Source organism: Electrophorus electricus, chromosome 13 (genome assembly GCF_013358815.1).
Source record: "Electrophorus electricus isolate fEleEle1 chromosome 13, fEleEle1.pri, whole genome shotgun sequence".
Taxonomy (NCBI): Eukaryota; Metazoa; Chordata; class Actinopteri; order Gymnotiformes; family Gymnotidae; genus Electrophorus; species Electrophorus electricus.
The window spans coordinates 13583026-13603860 of record NC_049547.1 but is presented as its reverse complement, the minus strand read 5'-3'; the positions used below and the strand labels follow the sequence as shown (position 1 = coordinate 13603860).

The 20835-nt window shown below is 43.5% G+C and overlaps 1 protein-coding gene across 9 annotated transcripts in view; it reads left to right on the top strand.

Annotated features, from left to right (window-relative positions):
* Positions 1-20835, top strand: part of myt1lb (myelin transcription factor 1-like, b) — a 73189-nt gene that overhangs the window by 6849 nt on the left and 45505 nt on the right. For all 9 annotated transcript variants that reach the window (XM_027015359.2, XM_027015358.2, XM_035533112.1 and 6 more), the window contains 4 exons: positions 13774-13897; positions 16188-16236; positions 16408-16441; positions 17915-17977. In XM_027015359.2, the coding sequence (XP_026871160.2) occupies positions 16188-16236; positions 16408-16441; positions 17915-17977 (146 nt within the window). In that variant the 5' untranslated portion in view covers positions 13774-13897. The remainder of the gene's footprint in view (positions 1-13773; positions 13898-16187; positions 16237-16407; positions 16442-17914; positions 17978-20835) is intronic.

Genomic DNA, 20835 nt, shown 5'->3' with positions numbered 1-20835 from the left:
CATGGAAAGTTACTTCACAGCTTCCATGCCTCTAGACCTACATAATAACAACCCCAACAACAACAATAACAACAACAACAATAACAACGGCAATAATAATAACAATAACAAAGGTTTTTTGTTATTGGAAGCTGAGTTTTGTGATGTCATGGCAGACATGTGGTGTTGTAGCTGGGGTGGCACTCCTGTCCACGGGCTCATATGTGCCCTGTATGAAAGCAGTGGCAGGTGAAGCTCCTTTCTGACCTAGTTTTTTCAGCGCTGCCCAGCATTTTCTGCTATGTGCAGTTCCAAAATAGCTCGGCACAGCAAAGCGTGGCGAGCTCATTTCCGTCTTGCGTAACAGGCTAATCATTCCGCAGCCGGGCCTTCGAAAAATTGCACACGGAGTGATGAAGTTTATGGCTGAGATGGTAGAAGCATAGTGTAAATAGGCAGCTAAGAGAGCTTGGAGAATGAAATAATTATTGCAACGACAGTGTTTCATAGACTTTTGGGCCAAGAAAGCACCATTCTGTGTAGAGAGTTGATATGTGATCTCCCGTTTGCATAGTTTGACATTACAAATAATGTTAGCACTTACAAGCTCATTACATTTTGGCACATATTTGCAGAAGCAGCAGCCTGGCTCTGTATGGGGAGGAAAGGTTTGTGCATACTGGCGTGGGCTTCAGACTGTTATGGAGGATTTCACTTTTGGCAGCAGAGCACCAGGTCCTGACTGGCATTGCAAACTAATGGAACCCAAAGCAGATTCACAACCCAGGAAACATCTGTATCTTTGAGCTGTACCCTACAGAGAACAGATGTTCTGAATAAATCTTTTACACTGTTGTGTCCAGGAATATTCTCTTGTAGGGGTCAATGTAAAGGGTCATCAAACAATACCTCTCCTACAGTGCTTCTTTTCCCCCTTTGCTAATGGCCATAGCAGCATTTGCTAGAGGCCTGTCTGATTGAAGTCTTTAGCCCTTCTGTAGCTGCACTGGTGCCTGCCCCCACCTCTCAGCTCTCAGTCGCCACAGCCCCGCCCTGTCCGGCTGAGGGGCTCATTCTAAGCGTGAAGGGCACTCCACTCGGACGTGCCCACTAAGCATGCCCCACTACCCCACAGGGCCCATCCACCCCCACTTGCCCCTGCTCCAGCTGCCTGAATGGCTGAGACTGTGCAAGCTAGCCAATCCCACGCAGTTATGGCCAGGCTCGAGCAGGTTACCATCGTCCTTGTAGCAGTGAAAACATAAAAGCGACCTAAATGTTGAATTAGCAAAGGATACATTAAAGGTTTTCCCTCATTGACAATGCATAGTTGTGACATTCAAACAACACTGACAATGCATAGTTGTGATTTACAAAGAATACATATTGGGTCATGTGTTACAGGAGCAGAGGAAATAAAACTCAAAATTCTTTAATTTAATTGCGGCATAACTAACCCTTTAAACTTTTTTATGGCAAATATTTCACTTGCGTGATGGGATTAGAAAGCTGCCACTAGAGGTATGGAGGGTTTTTGGTGCCCATCTTTCCTCTGCAATTGCATTATATGCTCATGCAGTGACATAGCGATGGCAGGAGCAGCATCGGTCCCGCCCGCTGGTGCTGCTGGTGTTGGCTGCCTGGCGCTGTCAGTCAGGCTGCAGGCTGCCATGCTGCTCCACTTTGCCCCACATTGCTCGCGTGACTGCTGGGCCACACCTGTCATCCTCAGTGTGTCTGACTGAAGCTGATACGGAGTGACAACTTGGTCTATTTGGGTGTGTGGGTCTCTTTCTCTGTCTGTCTGTCTCTCTCTCGCTATTGTCTCCCTGACTCTGTTTGTGTCTGACTCACAGCCAGGCCTTCATGCCAACCCCTGGATGCCTCCACAAGGCCTACTTGTGTCACAGGGCCGCACACAAGGTACACCTAAGTGTGCCTTAATCACTCTGCTGCTTTAGTTATTGAACTGGAGACTAAAAGTACAAAACCAATAAACCCTGTGCTGTCATGAAGTAATGTCACCTGGGGTAATTTGATGCACTAATAATTAATATAGGGTCCACGAAAATTGTGTCATCTCTGTACGTACGATGAAAATACAATACTGTTATGACAGTTTAATGTTTTCAAATCCCCTTTCTGAGCATTCCACCATAATGTACAAAATCTGGGGTGATCAATCTTTTCAATTTTAAAAGGTCATTTTGCTTAGCAACCCTTCTTGTCAGTGTGCACAGATGTGTGTGTGTGTGTGTGTGTGTGTGTGTGTGTACATCCAAGCCCTTCTCCCACAGACACCCATGAATATGCAGCAAGCTTCCAGAACTGCTCTGCATGTATAATGAAGTGTTATGCTGTTCTCTGCTGATAATGCTCAGAAACAATGTTTTTAAAAGGGAGCAATGAATTCCCAATGAAGTGTGAAAAGACTGATTAAAATGACTGTGGTGGCAAGCCAGAATCATCTGTCGCTCACTCACAACCCAGAGTGGAGGGAGAGAAGGAGAGGGAGCCATCCATTCTCACTGAATGGCAATGATGTGTTTGTTTGGACTCTCTCTACTAACTGTCTGTAGGGCTGTTATTGGATAAAACAGTGACTCCCATGCACTGTGTCATACTGTTGTCCTGGGTCCCAGTGGTTTCAGAAATGTTTTCTCTGCAGCTAAGATGGGTGTCGAGATTGTTCACGTTTTATGAGCATTTCTGGAGTCTTTTGTTTTGGTATGAAATGGGACTAAGTGTGAAGAGAACTGGGTCCTTGGTAAACATTCTGGTCGTGTTGGTGCAGATTTTATAAACAACAGATTACACTTTTATTCCCATTTCAGGAAACAGATTAGGCAATTTAGTGTATTTTGAGTGATACCGGTGCTGGTTCAGTGACTTGGTACAAAAGCATAAAATAGGGCTTATGTAACTCAGACAGTCTGAGAGGAGCTGCAGTTTATTCAGAAACAGATAAATGGATGGCTCAGTCTCTCAAAAAAAGGTAATAGAGGGACTACTCCTGGCCTAAGAGACACCATGTTTGGAATGTTCGGTGAGCACTTGGGCAATGCTTGAAAAACAGATGAGTTTTTGACAATTTCAGGACCTTGGACAGCTCACAAGAGAAGTCATTGTTTTTTTTCAAGGTCTTACAACACTCCTACACATGCTACTGCATTACAGTGCCTTGAAAAATAATCTTGGAAAACCTGTACTAAAGCAGGCAGCCATGCTGGTCATTGCTGAATGTAGAGACTGAGAGGACTGTGACTGCAGCTAACCTACCATTACCATTTCCATCCTATGCTAAATCTGTCTCAATGTGGTGCATTATTTCTTTTTATTGTAGTGTGACCCTCCAGATGAAGCTAAGCCCATGAACACAGGCTGATGAGGACTCCCTTGTGCTGTTTTTGTCTCTGGTGGCAGGATTGTATGGTTCTGGTTGGTGCCAGCCTCCTGCCCCTCATGCCCCATTTACCTAGGGGGTAATCTGGCAGTGTCTCAAAGCATTGGCACCGAGCTCCTCTGCTCTGTATTCTCCCATCGTCTGTCAGAGACTCATAATTGTCGGTTGCTAGCACATTACTGGAACAGAAAACAAAGAGAGAGACAGATGTGTGTATACGACAATTAACTCCTTCCCTGCTGCAGAGAAAATGACGAAGCCGCTGGCATGACCGATGGCAATGCCAGCCCCCTTTTTCTGCCAGTGCCCTGGTGCTTTTCCGCTTTCCCCATGCCACTCATGGCTAAAGGGCATACAGTGAGTGCACATGCCAGCACCGGGCACACGGAGTCAGGTGCTTGATGAGGTGGCACACTCTCAAAGCATGGCAGGCCGCCTCTGCATTTGGACAAAGGCAAGACAAGGGAAAAAAGTACAGAGAGAGAGAGAAAGAGAGCGAGAGAGAGGGGCAAACAAACAAAGAGTGACACAGATTGCATCTTTAATAGCGTTAGCAGAGAGTGGGTTTACCACCGAAAACAAGCGAGCCTCCCCGTTTTCAAAGGCAGCCTTAATGAGCAAGGAGGATCCTCTGAAGGGATTACTGAGAGATGTGCCCAGGCTGCCTCTGTGCAGCTCTTTGTGGGAGTGGGGGAGTAAACAGGGTTGCCAGGAGACTCGTATCGCTCCCATCTCCTTTGTTTTATAGGGTCATTCTATGCTGGGCCCGTATTGGCAGTGTCGTGTTGCCACCGATTACTGCAGTATTTAAACCCAAGAACTACTGGCTTGTGAGCACTTAGATATGGTCTATGCATGCATCAGATTTCAGGACTTGGACGTTACCAGTTGTCCTGAGAACCGCTAGTCCTCTACCAGTAGTTTTCCTCCTGTTTCTGTTGAATAGAATATGATATGCTGAGAATCACTGAGTTGCTACCTTCAGCCGGTATTGTTTTTTTTCCGTCCTCTGGAACTGGGGGAGCCAAATTGGAAAGCGTCAGGCTGGCCAGCCACTGTCAGATCCGACAGCGGGATTCTGCAGTCCGCCTCCATTGTTCTCGCCACCTGTACGTGAATTAGGCCCACGTGGGCTGCTACCGCTCTGTCAGACATTACACACCATTATGTATCATTTGAGGGAGCTCCACATGTCTGCTGGCTCTGCGTAGGTGGCTCTACCTGCCCTGCTTGGTTTGGCCAAAGGATCCCGCCATTCTTTCATCCCATGGCAATTAAAACACCTCTGACTGTCTGATGTGCTGAGAGTTTTTGGTCGAGAACAGACATTCAGAATATACCCTGACAGCATCAATGAGGAGAATATATATATATATATATATATATATATATATATATATATATATATATATATATATATATATATATATATATATATATATATGTCTGGAAGCTGCAGAAACCTCTCAGACACTCAGGCAGCAGAGGAGACAGCGACTAGTGGGGATATCTTTAACTGTATGATAACAACACTGGTAATGGGAACAATAATAGGAGCCTGTGCACAAAGCAGCAGCATGACAGCACTCCATTCTGACTGTATCAAAGCTGCATGTGTGTGCATGTGTGTGTGTGTGTGTGTGTGTGTGTTTGTGTGTGTGTGTGTGTGTGTGTGTGTGTGTGTGTGTGTGTATGCATACACATGCATGTGTGAGTGTGAGCAGGCGACTGAAAGAAGGGATGATTGAGATGAGGTGTAATTGAGGCCGAAGATGTTTTGATGGGCCAGCGTGGCATCTCCCAGGGCTGTTTACTTAGGGAGAGGCAGTGCTCCAGAAGCCCTGGCGAGAGCTGAGGAACTGCAGTGTGCTGGGGGAGTGGCGAGGGGGGCAAGGGTGGGGCTTGATGGGTGGTGGCACGGCAGACAGCCAGTCCCAGGGCTCAGTTACAGCCTGCCTCCACCTGATTAGCATTCTACACGCACCTCATCAGCACCTCCAGGCGGACATGCCCCTTCTGTCCCTAATAAACTTATACTCTGGCTCATAGTAACTACCCTAGTGCAAATTTGCATAGACATTCTGATTAAAATTTAAATACTTATTTTTATTATATACATTATATATCGATTTTCATTTAATAGGATATCATTATAAAAGTGGATGAGAAAATTTAATGTCTGTATAATATACAAACTCTGCATGGGTGAAGCAGTGTAGCCTAATGAGTGGTGAGGATGAAAGAGACTGGGAGGCCCAGGCTCTGACTGTTCCCCCAGCCCAGAAGAGGGTTCAGACAGTGCACGATGAGTACGTTCAAAACATTGGTCTAATGAAGGGAAACAAGGTAAGTGGGTGGGTGTGGGTCCATTTGTGCGTGTATATGAGTGGGCGTGGGTGTGTGTTTCAGTGTCAGTGAGTGTTTGTATGTGTGTCTGCATGTGTGTGTGTGTGTGTGTGTGTGTGTGTGTGTGTGTGTGTGTGTGTGGTTCAGTGCAAGCAGAGGACTCCCCAGGGGAGCAGATGACCATGGAGATGTGGGCTGGACAGACTTGGACAGAACTCGCTGTCCAGGCTGTCCTCGCTGTTGGAAAGAGACAAAGACGGGCAAAGAGACAGAGGGAGATGGAGACAGGCAGAGAGACAGCCAGAGATGGAGACAGGCAGAGAGACAGCCAGAGATGGAGACAGGCAGAGAGACAGAGGGAGATGGAGACAGGCAGAGAGACAGCCAGAGATGGAGACAGGCAGAGAGATGGAGAAAGATGGAGTTGAGCAGAGAGACGACCGGAGATGGAGGCAGACTTAGAAATGGACCAAGATAGAGAAAGGCAGACAGACGGACGTAGATGGAGACAGGGAGAGAGACGGACGGAGATGGAGAAGGAGCAGAGAAATGGAGAAAAATGGAGGAAGGCGGAGGAAAATGGAGAGACAGAGGTAGACGGAGAGAGAAAGATAGATGGAGACAGAGAAAGATAAAAACAGACAGACAGTGAGAGACAGAAGGTAGGAAAAAACAGGCATGGTATGAATGGCAAATCATAGTTTACTGGGTATTTGTACAAAGTATTGAGAAAAGAATAAAAAATGAAGTAAAATTCATATATGCCATATGCTGCATTTTGATCAATAGCCTGTTTGGGAAATAATTCAAAGTAAAGGAAGTGAGAGCAACGCTCAGTAGCAATTCCACATGATTTTGCAGTCATATTTCAACATGTGCACATAATACAAGGCATATGGCTATAATTCTGCCCTTTTAGCAGGACATGATGAGGGCCAATGTGATTTGGAAAGCACACCGTATAGTCTGTGGGTTGTGGAGGGTCAGCTTGGGTGAACACTTACACACACACACGCACACAAACATACGCACACACACGTACATGCACCCGCGAGGCAGGCGTGTGTCTGAGATGCGTGTGGTCGCATGCGTAGGAGGCTGTGCTGTGGGCCCCTAAGCTTCTCCATACCTCCATCTGCTGACAACTTCCTCCAGAGTCTGCCTCCCACCTGAGCCCAGTCTGAATGCACAAACACACACACACACACACACACAAACACACGCACATAAACACACACACGTGCTTGCATGCACACGCACACACATTTGTGAGATCTAGGACACATGATCGAAAATTCAATGCAGAACAGCGAGATAGAGGCTTAATCGGAATTAATGAGAGCATGTCGAACAGGCTTACTGTATGCACTGCAGCAGAGCATTTCATTACAGACATGTGGTCTTGCTGTGAAACAGTGATGCTGCGTGGATTTTAAAATATGTGCTTATTGTATTACCCTTATGCTGCTTTTGGCTGCATGGCTTTGATGAAACCGGGGAGTTATCGCAAGCCTGCATGCGGCCTTGCATTTTTTAAATTTTGTATAATTATCTCCATAGACTCAAGTGTTAGATTGTCACATATGTGTCTTTGTTAAGGAGACCCGTCGTCTTTGCTTGGTAGCTGCTTGCAGGGATGGGCTGGGTGCCCATCTAATTCACTTACACTGAGAATGGGCATGATGCCTGCCTGCCTAAGATGCGCGCTCTGTTTATGCGCCCAAATGGATGCTGCTTTGCCTCTGCATCTCTTTAGATGCCAGCCTGTGTTTAACACCTCCGTAGAGTCGGGCACCCAGTGAGCACTAACCACTTGCCTCATAAATTCTTTTGCCGGTTAAAGGTGTAATTGCTGAATCCCCATTTTAGTGGTATACTGGCTTTGGCTTCATAATCTTTTTATTTAAGAACATCAAATGATGCACCCTATTTGCCCATCACACACTAATAGTGCTTATAAAAAGTGCAGAGCTTTTTCTTCATGTCACTAAATACAGAAATCTGAAGGATAATGACAAGCTATCCTTGGTAGCTTGGTTAATTAGCTTTACAGTTTACCAGAAATTATATGCAAATTATAATCTTACAAAGTTCAAAGTGCCAAACTATCATTTCAGGCTTATAACCAGGACACAACTTAGCTTGTCTGGCTCATCTGCCAGTTGAACACTGACCCCAGAATGTCATCAGCGATAGTAGCATTGAAACATCAGTAAAAGCCAACAGGCAATGCAGTACCACACAAATTGGTCAATTCTGAACTCATGAAAGAGAGAACATTTCTACTCTGCATGGTGCAAGTATGTAGTGTTCGACAGAAAATGTATCTTAGAAGTAGCTATGGTCATCAAAATATATTTTGAGTAAATTGCCCTGGTTCCACTATTGGTAAATGACACGTTGCAGTCGTTAATAGCCCGAGTGTTCCAGGCTGTCCAGGCCATGCTGCGTGCCCAGCGTGTGCCCCCTGGTTGTGGGCATGCCTGCTGCGTGGGCACAGGGAGCCTGCGGTCGTCGGTGGGCACATGGTGCCATGTCTGCAGAGAGGATCATTGGTATTCCGTGAGCTGTCTGCCTAGAGCTGCAGAAGCAGCAGCAATCTGCCTCCCCACCAGCCAGCCCAGCCAAGCACACGCAGAACAATAGAGCTCATCAGCGGGCCATTACCAGCAGGACTTAGTTATAACCCGGCAAACACACGCGCGCACGCGCACACACACACACACACACACACACACACACACACAGAGAGAACACATGCGTGTAAACCTCACAGTAGCAGGCTGCCATCAGTGCATCCTAGAACAAACCAAACACCCTTTCTTAGTACATCCACACACAGCAGCCAACACATTTGCCATATTTGCTGAAACATGGAGATACTGTTCCTAGCATTAGATATTTCCATATCTGGAGATCTGTAGCATTTCTTCAGTACTGATTGTTCTTGAACTTGATAAAAGCCTTTTATATGGTCATATGGTAAAGAGCCATGTATGGACGTACTGCTCTCTGTTCCAAAACAGTACTGTTTTGTACTCTTCCAAACAGTATTATTTCTGAATGGATGAGAAGCTAGATCTTTGTAGAAGACAACGCACTGGCTGCTGCTCCCAAGTGCACATGGCTCTCAGCTGGATCCACTGTTTATAACTCCTGACATATGTGTTTCCATGGAGGACATGTTTCGCTTATTAGTTATGTTTATCCAGAGGTTGTGATTTATGATTCCAAGAAACAATCAAATCTCAAATCTGACAAAAAAAACCTTTCCCTTTCTTGCAAAAGCGTCTGTCTGTCAAAGTGGCATGATAAATATTTAAAACCCAGAGCAAAAAAATGCGTTAAGACCTTTTGTTTGTTATATGGAGTACTTTTTGAAGAAAAGCTTCATATTCTCCTCATATGCATAGTCTTGGAAAATCAGTTATTTTCTCTATCTACACGTGATCATATGTAAGATTAGTCAGAATTTATATAAAAGAGAACCAGCAGCAGTCTAATTCAACTTAAATTTATACAATTAAACAAGGTTGCAACAAAACAATTCCTGGCTGTAATCCAAAGAATGCAAGGCAAATAAACACTTTCTGCTTACCAAAATATATTGATTTGTTCACCAAAATGTCTGCAGGATGATATGTACTGCAGCAAATCTGTGTTTGCCATGGAATAAAAAGTAATTAACTAAATAAAGAAAAGATTACTCAGTTGAGCAGATTAATATTTTCCACAACACTGTAGCTTTAACTTCCACCCAGTGCAATAGTCACTAGCCCTTCTAAATGATGTTGGATGCTCATGAATTTTGCAATAAGGGATTTTCCAACCTCTTTGATTAGTATGATACCTAGACATGCAGTACTGTGAAATACCTGCAGCACAAGTCCAGAATCATATAGTTTTAAAGTGGTTAATTCTTTTTTTACAGAGGCATTTTCAGCAGTGGAGATAACATGCCAATTAAAGCAACATTGCCGTCCATACTGGTGCTGGTTCGTCTACATTTGGTGAGAGAGTTTGATGGATTCCTTGCTCGTATGCGGCTAAACATAAATCATTCTCATTGCTCCCTGCTGTCGGATGCTGCCTTTCTAGCCCCCCCCCCATTCACTCTCTCTCCCTCCCTCTCTCCTTCTCGCTGTGTGTGTTCTCGGTTGTTTTTCTGGGGTTTGAGCTGTCGCTTTCCCTGTTCTCTGAGGATCATCAATACAAAACTGATTTGAGCGCAGCTCGCTGGAATAATAAGGCTTTCAGCAGCCCGGCCCGTCACTTGGCTCATAATTAAGGCCCTGACGCCTGCATTTGATGGCAAATGAAAGAAAATGGCCCCACACTCCCGTTGCACTGCCTGATTGCAGCCTGGCATTTCTCACCTGAATTTCACAGCGCTTTGTGCATTGTGAGGGCGATTACTAGAGTGTGGGGTAATTGCACTGCGGGTGGATGGCATTCCCAACTTCAGTCTCCTCAGTCTGGCTTCCAGGACACACATTTGTGTTTGTTTGGAAGGTTAAAGGGCTACAGTCCATGCATGATAGTCTGCAACTTCACTGGTCAGTGTTTGGCTGGTCAGTCTTTGATATTGAACAGGATATTATGCACTGTCAATGCCAATTTTTTCTGCATCATTTAACATGTGAGGATTTAACAGCTTGTGTTTTACCTCTTGTGCATATCTACATACATACACAGGAAAAAAAATGTTTTTACATTTGAGAATTTTGTCCAGGCCATTCTCTGCCACACAGCATTATGTATCAGTGCTTCTAGATGGTGTTGTGCATATAGCATGATAGGTATATTGAGGTGGATATGGTGTGGTGGACATGTATGGTTGAATGGTATGGTATGGTATGGTATGGACTGGCATCAATGGTATGCTATGGCATGTACTGGCATTAGTGGTATGGTATGGTATGGTATGGTATGGTATGGTATGGTATGGTATGGTATGGTATGGACTGGAATCAATTCTATGGTATGGTATGGTATGGTATGGTGTGATATGGAATGGAATGGTATGGACTGGCATCAATGGTATGCTATGGCATGGACTGGCATTAGTGGAATGGTATGGTATGGTATGGTATGGTATGGTATGGTATGGTATGGTATGGTATGGTATGGTATGGTATGGTATGGTATGGTATGGTATGGACTGGAATCAATTCTATGATATGGTATGGTATGGTATGGTATGGTATGGTATGGTATGGTATGGTATGGTATGGTATGGACTAGAATCAATTCTATGATATGGTATGGTATGGTATGGTATGGTATGGTATGGTATGGTGTGGTATGGTATGGTATGGTATGGTATGGTATGGTATGGTGTGATATGGTATGGTATGGTATGGCATGGACTGGAATCAATTCTATGATATGGTATGGTATGGTATGGTATGGTATAGTGTGGTATGGTATTGACTGGAATCAATTCTATGATATGGTATGGTGTGGTATGGTATGGTATGGTATGGTATGGTATGGCATGGACTGGCATGAATGGTATCATCTGTTATGCTATGGTATGGTATGGTATGATATGGTATGAACTGACATCAGTGGTCTGGTATGGCATGCTATGGACTGCTATGGTATGGGACCCATACAGCAGTCAGATCATTTTACATGCTGGAGCAGTGCGGTGTGTGTGTGTGTGGGGGGGGGGGGGGGTGTAGATATGGTGGGACCAGCAGAGAGCTGACAGCAGGGAGGGTGCAATGGAGGTGCCGACAGGTGGGACGAAGACATGACAGACAGCTGCAGGTAGCCCCTTCGGTCCAGACCCTGCCCCCATCTCCCATAGTATCATGGGCTGTCCGATTAGAAAAACAAGGAAAGACACCGTGGTCTCACTGCATGGCAGGTCAACAATCACCTCCACTGTGGCATGTGGGCAAACAGGAAAAACAGTTGCAAAGGGGGAGGTGGAGGAGGTAGGAGAAAGGGGTTCTGTGACAGAAAGTGTGGATCAGATAGTGATGAACACTGACTTAAGATAACAGAGGAAGTCCTGATGCTATAAAACCAAAATATAGGTCAGGCAGCCCAAACTGCACTGAGACTGCACTATGAACTGGTAAGAGAAAAGTATGGCACAAAAGCATTTTATTAATCGTGTGTGGAATTGTTTAGAATGATAGAATTCAGATATGAGCTGTTGAGCAAACTGATGCATTCGGGATATGGAAGGTAACTGAATGAGGAGCTGTGACAGCAGCTCTCCAGAAGACCAACATTTCAGCATTTCAAGACCAACATTTCAAGACCAACATCTCAAGTCTTTTAAGATGGAATGTTGTGAGGTGCTTAATTCCTGTACAACTCAACGAAGGCAGGACTCTGCTGGAGATGGAGCACACAGTGGTGCATGCGGGCTATGGGGAGGCATGCTGATGTTTAATGCATGGCCCCATGTGTGCACTACAGAGCACACAAGCCCTCCCATTTCTCTCTCTCTGCCTCCCCCTCCCCTTGCTCTGCGCCTGGCCTTGGTGCTGGAGCAGGCAGCCCACTCACTAAGCAGAATTAATGCCCGCACAGAGAGCCGCATACTAAAGCAGAAACAATCAAGCATGCGTGTTATATAGGATGAGGAGCCACAGCAAGGATCCTGTGGAGGGATCTCTTTGGGCTCCACCCTTTCTGACGTACCCCCTCTGCCCGAGCACGGATGCAGAGCCGGACTGTCTGGGTTCCGGGCAGCAGAGCAGCGGGGAATTCTGCATGTGTGCACCAGTGTTGCATCTTTTTAGGTGGCTGCTGTGTTTCTGGCAAGATTGTGCTTTGGCCTTCTTATTCTAACAGCAAAAAATGTGACAGCACGCGCGTGTGTGCAAGAGCATCAAGAGGAGAGAGCAACAATAGAGCTAAAAGAGGGTGAAATACTGGTGAGAGAATTCAGTAAGTGGTGGAATTTAGATGCATCATTTATCTCTTCCAGCACACACACACACACACATACACACACACACACACACACATACACACACACACATACACACACACACCACCTCATAAAAGCAAGCATTCAGTGTTGTGTGTTGGATTGTGAGGTGACTGATTGCTGACTGTTAGTGAAGGGTGAGGTGTGTGTGCATGTGCGTGTGTGTGTGTGTGTGTGTGTGTGTGTGTGTGTGTGTGTGTGTGTGTGTGTGTGTGTGTGTAGCTAAGATTATATGTATGGTCCACTGCATTGTCCTGTGTTCTTTTCTTGCACTTCCCTGCTACTTTTAATTAGCATCTACAAATACAAGAGACTGATGTAAGCTTGAGAGTATTGTTCCAAAAGACACACATTTCTGTTTCTATAATGCTTCACCTGAGCACACAGCATTTTTCTGTTTACTTCTCTAAAAATGTGGAACTGCTTCAATATGCATGCCTTTTAATGTTCATATTAAAATATATGCTCCAGGCAATATATATTGTAGGAATCAACATTTATTTATCGATAGATTTTTTTAAACTTTATTTGCCTTATTTAACTTGATTTTGGACTCTTACTATCACAGTGTAAACACCAGCACGACATAGCAAGGCCTATGACCACAAAACTATAACGTATGATTGACTTGTCACAAATCGAAACAAGTGATCGATTGACTAATGGTGAAATCAGCTTTGTAAATTTTCTTGTAGCATTAATGTACATTGAATATGAAATGAATAGTATTTCCTCCCTCTCAATTGCTGCTTATTGCTCTTTGAAATAGAGCTGGCAATGGCAGCAATTAACAGCATCTATCATATTCTACAGAAAAGGGGAACAAATATAACTAATGATCCATGCAAGCTTCCATGATTTTTTACCCTGTACTTTTTAAGGTTCATGATGAGGGCGTGCATATATATATATATATATATATGTGTGTGTGTGTGTGTGTGTGTGTGTGTGTGTGTGTGTGCATCAGCTTGGGTTCTATGGCATATTTTAGTAGGAGAGCACAAGGTCAATATGGTATGCTTCACAGAGAAAATGTGATTTGCATGCAGATTTGAATTCATAATTGCAAGTATATTTTTGTATGTTTCAGAACATGAAGTTGGAAGAGGAGTGGTGACCTCTGGGTGGGGGTTCTTATCTGACGTTTACCACCGTGGGCTGTGAATCAACCAGAGGTCTGGACCAAAGAGCAATCAAACCTGCAATCATATCAGGTACCATTTTTACCACAAGCACCTCTTTCTTTCTCTCCCTCTTTGTTTTCTCTCTCTCTCTCTCTCTCTCTCTCTCTCTCTCTCTCTCTCTATATATATATATATATATATATATATATATATATATATATATAAGGTGAGGGTTATATATATATTGAAGAAAAATTCTAATAAAATGAAATATGCATTTACTATATTTGCATTGTTTCCTAATAAGATACTGTAGCTTACACTACCTAAAAATATAATGCACTGTGTAAAGTTAGCATGACCATTCTAATTCTTAATCAATAAACAATACCTAAAACAGGCCCTTATATACACAGGTAGGTTTCCAGTTTAAGAAAGTTTTTGATATAAGTCTCTCTAATTACTTCACAGAGCAACTAACCATGGACTTGTTTGTCACTGCTTTTATGCAGACATACCAATAATAGCTTATAATGAGACAGATGTCTTGGGAAATTCTTTTACTAAATCCTCTTTCAGTATTCCACTGGGATTTTTAAATGGACCTCATTATCTTAATTAATTCTTTAAAATGAGAGGTTAAATTTTAGTGATCCACCTCATTTTGCATATTTACTGTCCCTCCTACATTGTGATTATGCATCAGAATTCTTAATGATGTCTTGGAACACTGATTTCCATTCTGTTAAGATGCCAAAGCCTTGGCATAAAAAAAAAAAACTCAATACATATATATTTGTACAATATACAATTTATATATTTTAATGTGACAGTCTGTTCAGTTGATTAGAAATTGTTGACAAATTATACTTTTAGACATTCTCATTAGTTATGCAAAACATTCATTCACAGGACTATTAGAGTATTTTTCCCAGACTAAGGCTAAAACCAGATGAAAACAATTTTTTACAAGTGAATTACATTTATGTATTTTGCAGATGCTCTTTTCCAGAGCAAATTACAGTTTCAATCACATTACATGAAATTTGCAAGTGTAGTGTTAGGAGTCTTGCCCAAGGACTCTTATTGGTAGTGCATGGTTTACTTACCCAGACATGGATTGAACCCCAGTCCCCCATAGCAGAGGTAGTGCTATGATGAGTGGTCTTTTTTCACATGCATTAGCTGTTGCTGTGAACACTGAGGATCATTTTCCCAGACAATATATCACATTCCAAGACCTCCTATGACATTGTGGTTCTGTGGGCCATTGGACCCAGGTGGTTTCCGTGGCACCTAATGTGGTTACAGGCCTACATAGCATGCTGCTATTTCTCTGTGAGAATGAACGTACTGGATCTTTGACCTAACATATGTAGCGTCATAGAGCCCAGGGAAGCTAAAGTCTCTTCTGACCTGTCTAGCATGCACACCTGTGTCTCTGGTTCCTGGGAAAGTGTTGTTCCCTGTGCAGGCAGCAATAAATATCAGAGGCAGAGCAGCACCTCAGGAGCTGCTCATGCTGGATAATACTTCACTGTCTCTTCATATCAGTGGGAAGGGTTTCCATACATTGTCATGGTAACGCCAGTGGTGCTCAGAGTGAAAGCATTCTGTCACGACAGGTTACCCCTTCCGCCTGCACGATTAATAAGATTAAGTGGATGTTTTTAGCCTTGATTATTTTATTTTTCTCTCTTTGAAACATTCATGGACCTCATTAAACTACTCAGTTTGAAACATTTATAGACCTCATTAAACGACCAGGCTGTACAGCATTAGGCAGCAGCTTTAAGTGACATTTAGATGAATGTTATTTTAAAAAGAAAGGAAATTTTGCATGACTGTCAAATGCTTGCCCCATGAATATTTAGTAACACCTGGAAATGTTCTTAAAAATACTTACCATTGGCTCTTTAGTGAATGCATTCATTTAGGAATCCTGTGAACTTGAGCAGCAGTATGACCATTTCATATGCATGCATTTGCAAAAACTAATTTTACCTATGCACTTTTTGCTGGTGATCTCTTTTAACCTCCACCTCTTTTTACTGTTCCAGCATCCATTAGTTATATGGCAAGTGTTATTAGTGTTTTACACAGCATTCAGTGGGTATTGTTCTAATGGAAGTGAACAGCTTTTTAGTATTTAATGAGTTTGAATTTTTTGTTTTGTTGTACCAGACATGAAGACCACTTCACTTGTCTGACACGTGCCTTTTGAGATGTCTTTTAATCAAAAGTAAAGAAAAGCTAAATGCTATACCAGCACTTTTAGATTAGCAGTTACATACATGTGCTCATGGGTCATGCAGCACCATTTGTACAGTGAAAGGATGGAGGTATTTTTGCCACTAACTTGGCAATCGCATCTTCCCAGATGGAGGTGGATGTAGCCGACGAGAAGCGCCACCGCACACGCTCGAAAGGTATTTCCAGCACCTCTTTCTCTGACATCATGGCACTTTGGCACGGATAAAAGACATTTCTCACCGATTCTCATTTGGGAAATAACTGCCTCCCCGCCTGTTTGTCCCTCCCACTACACCCCGCCACCCTCCACCCCCCCCCATCCTCTCTCGCCTATTTCCCTTTCCCAGTGCCCTTGGAACCAGCGATACAAGAGCTCTTCAGGTCAGTGTGTTTGAAGGCTACAGCTCGGGTGAAGACCCCTGAGTCCTGGAGCCATTAGTGAAGCCCAGGCCCTGCTCATACTCCGCAGCCGTGCTCCTCTTTAGCCTTTTACTCAGCTCTCTTTTATCTGCCAGCAGGATTAGAAAAGGAAAAAGACCTCCTCTTACAGCAGCTGCATTATGCTTTCTTAGAACCTTAGATGATTATTTAGTGTATGTCTTTAAAAGGGAGAGAGATGTGTTTTTTCTCCTAATGATATGAAAAACAAGAATGAAAGCACATTCTGAGATGTGATGATGAATCCTTTGCGTAAATGCAATGGATATGTGATGAGATGGCCCTGTTTGCTCCAGTATGTGCTGTGCGGTTGCATTGTCTGTGGATGGGGAGCCCCCGAGTGCTGTTTCAATGTGTTTCGCAACAGCATCTTAATAATTCTGTTTGTGAAAGTATGATTAGTGGAAGTCTTTGACAAAGGTTAACTTGGTAATAGGAGTATACTGCAGTTTGTCCACTGAGGCAGCAGTTCTGTAGTTTGGAAAGATGAAACAGCTCTGGGAGAACAAACAGGCAAATGGCAAATAAATTTGACCTACTGTAAATACAAGTAAAGATCGTGAGGGTGATGAAAAATAATTTTTCTGCTGCTGGCTGAAAATGTCTTGCTATCACTGCAGACACAAAGGCTCCTAATAATAATTCACAGCCCACTAAAGTTGTGTCAATGTGTTAACCTTTAAATGCTGGATATGTAGCCTTTCTGTGTGTATGTGTGTGTGTGTGTGTGTGTGTGTGTGTGTGTGTGTGTGTGTGTGTGTGTGTGTATGTATATGTATGTTGAGCACACTGCAATTTTGACCACCTCTACATCTTTAACTACAGTAAACTGCAGTACTCCCTGGAATCTTATCTAAATGTATATGTATAGCAAGCAAGAAAAGCATCATGTGGAACATCCTCCCCACTGCTGTGCATCCCTGATTCAGTGCTTACCAATATCTGGTCAAAATTTTGCTCCCCTCTTCAGTTGGCTCTGCCACCCTAAGGTACCGATTAATCAACTGATCGATTAGAAGGCCATCTACAGGAGAAGACATCCATAACACTGATAATGTGGGATCAATAGCAGTGCTCTTCAGAAGCAAGATAGTTGTCATGACAAATACAGTTTGACTTTGCACTGGGATCTGGACTGAGAAGATATAGAACTGCAATCGTGGAGGCGGCTCTGAGAATTAAATGTGAAATTATTATGTTATTATATTATCTTAATATATTATTATATGCATACACACATACACACATTCATCCCTCAGAAAGAAACGTGGAATTTCTGAATATGCTGGCATATGTTTTGAGGTGATTAGCAGGAGTGTAATATGGAGAGATATACACATACACATTTACATGCACAAGTATACACACATGTTCCATGCAGCATATACACTCAGGCTGTATTTGTTTCTGTTGTAGCTGCCCTACACCACATTGTGATGGGAGTGGACACATCAGTGGAAAATATGCCAGACACCAAAGGTAAAAAGCTTCCTTTTCTCATTACACTGCTAATCAATGAAGTGTCCCCATGCACAGCAGCCTGTGAGACCAGAGCTTACGCGCCTCGATTCTGTATGTCAGTTTAGCTGCCTTGGTTCAATATGCTTCCACCAAATCTGCTCATTTCTTATAAGCCATGGATTTAAAACGAGGTTCTCTTCCTGTCACTCTGCCCTAATCACATTTAGTGGAGAAATCACCAATACTCCCTTTCTGGAATTTTTTACAGGTTTGAAAACCTTACTCACTGAGGAAATATACATTTCTCTACATAAACCCTATGCTCAGCTTTATGATGCAAAATATTTTCCCCAGGAAGTTTCCAGGCAGTTCATTGCATAAATATTCTTGCATATTTCGGTGTTATTTGCATATTAATAGGCACACTTTTCAGGTTCACTTTAGAGTAGCCCTCTCTGCTCCACATTAGCCTAGTCTTTGGATGAATAGGGCCATCTGATACCTGAATCTTTGGGATTCAGACATGACCCAGTGACGGATTCTGCTGTTCCTGCAACATAATGGCATGTGGTGAACAGGCAGTGCGCAACTTGTCTGATTGTCATACAAGAAATAAATATTTGAAAATCACTTCCACTGGCATGTCGATAATGACCCAGACAAAGACCCCTTTTACTGAGATAGATCAAGTGTCAGTCTGAAACTGTGTTGGCCATGGTGTTCTGCTTTTGGTGAGCATGGCCCATGCTAACAGGCTCGATGTGAGTGTATGGTGGCAGATGAAGGTAAACCCCAGCAAATCAGCCAGCATGTTCCTAATGCAACAGGACTGATCCTCGCAACACAAACACAAGAGGCTCATTTTGGCATTACACTTGGAACCATAATATTGAGAGCTGGTCAATTCCATTATTTGTGCTGGTCTCACTTAGCCATCTGCAAATGGCCTTGTCATAAAAAGAGCAGCGTGAGGAATCAAATCTTACTGTGCTGTATTATCACCTGTCCTTTTCTCAACCGTGCCATCATTGAATTGATCTGAATCCGCCAATCGCAAAGCCCATCGTCTGGCAGCCATTTTGATTGTCACTGTACCTTTGATGGACAGCCAAGCTCTCAGCCATATTGATTTCCATCTTGGAGAGGGGGATACACAAGTGAAGAGAACGAGGCAGGAAAGGAGTGCAGTAAGAGATAGCACTGCTGTGCGCCCCTTCGCTCGCTCCCTCTCCACTGTTCGAGCTCCACCACCCACCGTTTGCCAGATAATTAAAGATAAATAAAACAAACATTCAATCCATCACCACCGGTCTCTCTTGCTCTCCCTCTCGCTTGCTCTCTCTCACTCCATCTCTCTCTTTCTGTCTCTCTCTGACTCTCTCTCGCTCTCTCTCATTCACGGTAAAGCTAATTTCTTCCGTGGTCCTCATTTGCATGCTTATCAAAGTGTTTTGACTATCCGACAGAAGCTGCAGTAGGAAGGTGGGATCATTAATATGTTAATTAGTCCTTTTGACACTTTTCACTTGGGTATGTGTGTGATATCCTCCTCATCCATGACTTCATTCACATGCCGGCTGAAAGTACGCACGTCCCCCAAATGCCATTAGCTTCTCTATTCTGGCCCTTACAAATAGGCAGGGGATATTTACAATGGCTGCAATGAGTATGGGGGTAAGTGGCATCTTTATTCATGTGAAGAGGTCTGTAGTGGGTTTATTCCCCCAGAGCTCTTCAGATGTAACTTACAGCATTGTTGCTTCTCCCCAGAGCAAAAGCAGAGAGCACTCGGCCTCATCTTGTGTTCCATGGCCAAATTAGTGTTTTTCTATTACCCTCTTGTCTATTTTTATGTGTTAATACTGTATTAAAAGGCAAACATCAAACCTTACTAAGCCCTGATGCCCACATACATAATGCTAAGTACATTCTAAGTACTTTGAAATGGACCTCATCTGGTATAACTGGCGATTATAACCTTATAGTACAAAGAGTCATTGTCATTAGGCAGGGTTTGGTTGTAAAACTACAAATTTTGCAAATATTTTGATCAAAGAAGCACAATTCCTTCTTTTACTCTTCTTCTGGAAAATGTTGCATCCACTCTATATTCTTCATAATGTAAACAACTGCATGAGACCTGTTTTGCTTTGCGTATAATAAATCAACTGTCGGTCCGAGATTGTCACCTCTTTAAGAATCTGTCAGGTTTCCTTCTTTCTGCTTCGGAGTTGTCTGCATACTCAGGTCGTTCTCTCAGCTGCAGTCCACCCACTCAATGCTGCGCTTAATAATTACTTTCAGCCGGTGCCCAATTTACTCCAGGCTACATGACTGACAAATTTTCTCTCCTGTACCTGGTGGTCAACACGCCCCTCTGAGCGTACGGTGGAATTACAGCAGCCGCTGGAGACAAATTACACCTCTGATAGACCTTTAGCTCAGTAAGAGAAGAACAAGGAGATGATGAATGACAAACATATCTAAAATGAGAGGGGGGAGCAGGGTGCTGGCAGCTCGGTGATGATGAGTGGGATTAGTTACGCTCCTCTCTCTGCCTGCACACTCACCTCTGCACCCCGGAACAATCACACTCACGTCACATGACCCCTTAACACTTTAACATAACCAGAGGAGGTCGGGTTGGACACGACTTCAACTGGATTCAAACACTTGTGCAGGAGTGGAGCAGATCGCAAATGCATAGCTTACACTCACTAGGTTGTGGGTGTTTTTCATCTATATCACAGTTAGCCAAAGGGGATCTGTAGTTTGGACTGTCCCTGGCATTTCCAGAGTGACAGGGAAGCAGCACTAGTATGGATTCCTTTAGGCTGTATCAGAGGGCAAAATTGTAGACCTTGAATTCTGCTGTA